This window comes from Ammodytes marinus (genome assembly GCF_949987685.1).
Source record: "Ammodytes marinus genome assembly, chromosome: 23".
NCBI lineage: Eukaryota > Metazoa > Chordata > Actinopteri > Uranoscopiformes > Ammodytidae > Ammodytes > Ammodytes marinus.
This window is the reverse complement of record NC_137227.1, coordinates 3,858,299-3,864,064: the sequence shown is the minus strand read 5'-3', so window position 1 is coordinate 3,864,064 and position 5,766 is coordinate 3,858,299. Positions and strand designations below refer to the sequence as shown.

General features: G+C 42.8%; 1 protein-coding gene across 1 annotated transcript in view; it reads left to right on the top strand.

The window, feature by feature from the left end:
• Positions 1 to 5,183, top strand: part of ppargc1a (peroxisome proliferator-activated receptor gamma, coactivator 1 alpha) — a gene marked incomplete at both ends in the record, with an annotated part of 44,460 nt that extends 39,277 nt beyond the window's left edge. Inside the window, 3 exons of the mRNA XM_080051681.1 lie at positions 1,170 to 1,291; positions 2,016 to 2,167; positions 5,080 to 5,183. Coding sequence (XP_079907807.1) covers positions 1,170 to 1,291; positions 2,016 to 2,167; positions 5,080 to 5,183 — 378 coding nt within the window. The remainder of the gene's footprint in view (positions 1 to 1,169; positions 1,292 to 2,015; positions 2,168 to 5,079) is intronic.
• Between the last annotated feature and the right edge of the window lie 583 nt (positions 5,184 to 5,766).

The following is a 5,766-nucleotide window of genomic DNA, read 5'->3' as shown; positions in this document are numbered from 1 at the left end:
TAACGCTCCCTCTCCCTTGGAAAATAAATATCCTTTTAGTATTAACAGAGCTCTCTATGAGAACACATGCCCAAACGGCTGTGGGTTGCGAGTTCGACTCCCAAGTAGGACTGGGTTTTGAAGTTTGATACTTTATTTGGCACAGACAGAAATGCCTCCATACTATATCGAGTATGGAAAAATGTCTTGTCATTCCATACCAAATTTCAATCCTTAAGGGGTTAATGTCATCGACGTCAGCCATTAAGAATGCAGTATGCTTAATGGGCCAAGATCTAAAAGTGATGGTGATTGGCTGTGTGGAGGCATCCAGGAAATGCATTAGGTTACAACATGGGTTACGCAGTATGCATCAGTGAGCCTTACATACTGACTGTCACCTTTTTCATTTTGCACTGCAAACTATTTTCACTGATTCATTGTATTGTTTCCATTGTGTACCGTTTTTGCTGGTATATCTAGTTGGAGCTGCCGTGGCTAAGGGGGTCGGCCTTTTGTGCTAATCTGAATGCAGTTAGTTTCCATTTCAGCTCATTTAAAGTTTGATTTATTCATACATGGATTTCATAAAATTGCTATCGAAAAAAGTATCGTTCAGGTACCCATATCGAAAGTCAAGTTACCTGTATTTGTATCGATGTCGAAAATATTTGAACAATACCCAGCCCTACTCATTAAGTTGGAAAGGAATTAATAGTCTTTTCTAATGTAAGGCCTCCCCAAAAACAGCTTTATATTCAGACTTCACAAAAGAAGAAGCAGCCCCCCCCCCAAAATTTAAGACATGGCATCATTTGATAAAAATCACCGTGCCTGCTGGTTGATGAGTTGCGGTGAGAGAAAGAAAAGGAATTGTAGTGCCAAGGCAGACTGAGGACCCTCTATCTGCTACTCTATCAGATAACAGGAGGCCAGCTGAACCAATCACAAAGCAGCACAGACAGACAGACAGACAGACAGACAGACAGACAGACAGACAGACAGACAGAGAAAGAGGGACAGAAACAAGGGGGCCTAAAGGTCTCCGCTGCAGTATATCCACGGGAGTGATCAAGACCAATTCATTAGGTTTCGGGTGACGGAAAAGAAAAGAAGAAAAAAAACAGACTTCCCCCTCTTTTTTTTTAATCTCCTTCTCTCCGCTCTGTCCTTTCCTTCCTAACGAGCAGGAGGAGAGACGGGTGGTGTACGTGGGGCGGCTGAGGTCCGACTGCACCCGCACAGAGTTGAAGCGCCGCTTTGAAGTCTTCGGCGAGATTGAAGAATGTGCAGTGAACCTGAGGGACGATGGGTAAGGCCCCCCCAGGACTTTTCTCTGCATGGTATACGCTGGTGTGGTATTAGTGTAAGGGGAGGGGAGGGGGGGGGGGGGCTCTGTGACTGTTGAACTTAAGGTGACACACTGCAGGTAAAAAACATTGTGTTTTTCAAGCACGCATGGTACATTCTGAGATTTTGAGCTGTTTTGCTTCCATCCATAACATGGTCTTTTTTCATACTAGGATGAATATAAAGGTAAAACAATGTACATTTAGATGTTTATTTGACTAAACCTCTTCTGTTTGCGCCAGTATGTTTCTCCTATACAACTATCTTTAAAGGCCTTTAACTCAACATTTTGATTTTATACAAAAATAAACTGTTTTAATGCAAGTAATCAACTGGCAAAGTTTCTTGATGATATCTATAAGTTTAAAAATGTTTACCCGATTCACCTGCAGTGTTTAGACCTAAAGGGAAAAAGTGTTGAAGGTCTTAGACAAAGACAGAGCTTTTTGCAGTCTCCGAGCGTCTCTCCCTATCCATCTAGTTCTGCGCCCATGGAGCCCCAATGATACACTTTTATTGATTCTCTTTTGCATATAAATAGCGTGATCGTCATCTAAGACAAACACACACACACACACACACACACACACACACACACACACACCCCTCCCCACTCTGTTCAGTTATCATTGCCCCACAGCCTCACTCTGACGTTTCAATTTTTTCTTTCCTACTCTCGACCACAGGGACAATTTTGGCTTCATCACGTACCGCTACACTTGTGACGCCTTCGCCGCCCTTGAGAACGGACACACCTTACGCAGGGCCAACGAGCCTCAGTTCGAGCTGTGCTTTGGCGGGCAAAAGCAGTTCTGCAAATCACATTACACAGACTTGGGTGAGTGCGGCAGCTATTCGTTGTTGTATATTCTCCTCTCCAATCGGGCCCCCCTGCAGTCATGCGGCATATCTGTGTAGCTAGGGGGACTGTCAGTGAGAATAAAATAGACAGCTAAGGAGTGGGGGGGGGGGGGGGGGGCATAGGCTTGAGTGATGCTTTCAGATCAAGAGGACTGATCTCTTACATTTCCTACAGCCCCTCAATGTGTCCAGCAGGCATTTCTTGGGCTCAAAGGGTCAAAGAGAGTTCAAAAGGTCAGGTTGCCGACAGCGCTCCATTTCCTCCCTGATAGAAAGCTATAGGAGGAATCTTAAAGGGAAAAAGAAAAAACAAGACAGACTCCATTACTCACACATGAGACATGGGGATGATTGTTACTTTACTTGATATAAAAAGCAACACATTAGGGAGATAGCACTTGGAAGCATGTGTGCAGCTGTATATCGAGATGCGTTTTCATGTGCTGTTGGATGTGTGTGTGTGTGTGTGTGTGTGTGTGTGTGTGTGTGTGTGTGTGTGTGTGTGTGTGTGTGTGTGTGTGTGTGTGTGTGTGTGTGTGTGTGTGTGTGTGTCTGTGTGTGTGTCTGTGTCTGTGTGTGTGTGTGAATCACTTTAAGAGCGTTGTAGACGGGCAGGAGTAGAGATAGAATTAGGAGTAGAAGGAAAAAGAGGTGAGGTTAGGTGAGGAAGAGGAAGGCGGGAGCAAGGTTAAGTCCCAGCCTGCCTCTCCTCCCTCCGGAGTGAGTGTTCCATCTGTTGCCAGCTGTTCTGGCACTGAGGTAGGGTTCTTCATTTGGAAGGTAGAGGGCCCGGTCATTTACACAGAAGGGAGGGGCCACTGTAGGAGCATAATATAGCTGCATTGGTGTAAATAGCACTGGAGTGAAAGCACACAAGATATAAAGAGTATGTAGAATGCTCAAATATATGTACTAGGTAGGGCTTGAGCAGGGGTGTATGAAGTATTCAGATCCTTTACTTACTGTAAGTAAAAGTACAAACATCAAACTGTAAACATACTCTGGTACAAGTAACTGGTAACTTAAGGTATTAGTTACTGTGGAATAAAAAGTACACTATTTTTTCACTGACTTTGTAGAGGAGTTGAAGTATGAAGTAGCATGAAAAAAATACTGTACTTAAGTGCCTCAAACTTGTGCTAAAGTACAGTACTTGAGTAAATGCATTTAGTTCCATTACACCTCTGGCTACTTATAGTGCATACTTACTTTCTTTGTTGGGAGTAGGGAAGTTGTGTCTGACTGCAGTGTTTCATAATTCATCCAGTGTAAGTGATTCCTTAGAGTACACACATACATGTATAGCTGACGTATGTTCATAGCTCCTATATTGACTAGATTTGTACGTCTCGGGGAAAGATCTGTACTCAGACGGATGCATCTCAGGGTTGTATGACTCATTTGATAAATAATGCAAGATCTCAATGAAATCAAGGCGTTTTTTCTCCTTTGGCATGGTGCCTTTCTTTTGAAAAAAAAAGTGGGTATTTAGCTCTCTTCTGTTGCTTGCAGTTGTTTGGTGGTGATAATTGAGCAGTCTTATTGAATTCTTAAGCGAGAGATGCCCCATTATGTCAAGTGTCGCACACCCACAAAAAAAAAAAGATCGTTGCCACCATTTTGATGATGACATATACAGTAGATAGTTATTGACTCTGGCATCTGCAGCCCACTTTTCCTCCTGACATTTTATCTACCAGCACAAATATGAGGTCCCCGGAATGTATAATGCACCGGGTCAATGGGTCACTGGAGAGCACTTTTCTTCAGTAAGTGAAGGCGGTTACTACTATACATTTTCAAAGCCACATGCTCCAAGCCATCCTCTCTTCTTTTTTTTAAAGAGAGAGAGAAAGAGAGAAATTGACACACACACACACAGAGAAACAGTCGCTAATCCCAAAGCCTTGAGGACAGACATTATGCCAGAGATTGACTAATCAAGTCTGCTGAAATGGAAAGGACTTTCTTTTTGCGACCGCTTCTCTTTTGTCAGGAACGGGCTATTTTTGGTCGTCCCCATACGACGGATAGCACAGGATGGATAAGATTGAGAGGGAGGCAGGGCGTATAATAGCGTGGTATCCAAACTCTCTCCCCATCTTTTTGTTTTTTCGGAGACACTGTCCATTAGTTTAAAGTAGAGCGCGGGGGTTATTTTTCATCCCTCAAGGTGTGCCGTGTGACACAATCCAGCCCTCGGCCATCGCATTAGATCACGACTGGCGTCTTGGAGCTGCCATGGTCATTCCCATTTCTCAAAGCCTGCTGCTGCTGCTGCTGCTGCTGGGTGTATGCTGGGCCCTTTGGGGGGGGGGGGGGCCCATTTGTGAAGCTGTCTGTTGGCAGAGATAAGATACTCTTTATGTATTATCGGCTTGATCAGGAAAAATTGGAACGCATGAGAAACGGAGAGACAGAAGGATGAAGGATGTGTTTTTTTGTTACATCTCTTCCCTTCCTGTGTAAAAGGAGGCACTTTTACCTATACCCTCAAATCTGAATCATTTTCTTAGTAAAGCTAATAAGTTGCTATGTAAACAGTTATGGATGGTGACATTTTTAGCTTGTCACTCATCACCTGTAATAAAAGCAGATACTGTAGTTGCAAATAATGCCATAATGATACAATATGCCATAATAAGCTCCCAGTTATACAATTTTTTTCATATTTTGTTTAAACACGCTAAATAGCATAGTAACAGATTAACACTTTGCTACACATGGCCAAGCAATAATGGTGAAAAAGGGCAGAAAATTCCGTGAACTCCCTTTGACCATTAGGCTTTCTTAAAATACAAAAGGTGAACCTGTTTTTTTTATGTGTACTTGTTTTTCAAAGAAACCCTTCACACTGACTGACCACAATGTTGCTTGTCATTTTTTTAGATTCCCATTCGGACGACTTTGATCCAGCCTCCACAAAAAGCAAGTATGACTCCATGGATTTTGACAGCTTGCTGAGGGAGGCCCAGCGCAGCCTCAGAAGGTAACCAGTTGAGTGGGCACCTGCTGTCTGTCAAACAAGAGGGACTTCTTGATACCTCACTGTTGTTTCTCGCTCACCTTGACGCGGCGAGACCACAAAGAAGATTTACACTCTACGTCACAGAGTATATACGAATAAGTCCTATAGACCTATATCAATATAAATGAATATATCGAAAAATAAAGTTTACATGAACATAGCTGCTTGAAGAGCGTGGAAGAGACAATGCATTCTGGGAAAGCCAGTGAACCCTCAAGAGCCTGGTGCACTCTATACTGCTGAACAACCCACCAGTGAAAGAAGAAATAGACGAAGAAGAGAAAAAAACTGAAACAATATCTTTTTTTTCTCCGAAGCACTACAATGCCCACAATCCTTTGGGGGTGAAAACATGCAGCTTTGTTCAGCCAGATTTGTTCTCTTTTGCTGTTGATTTCTTTTTCTTTCTTTGTTTCTTTAAAAACAAATCTGGTGTTTGGATCTAGTGTTACATTACGAACAAGAGTATAGGGAATTGTATCTTGGAGGTACAATTCTCAAGGTAACATTGTTGTCTACATTTCAAATGAGAAATGTAGCCGTATATT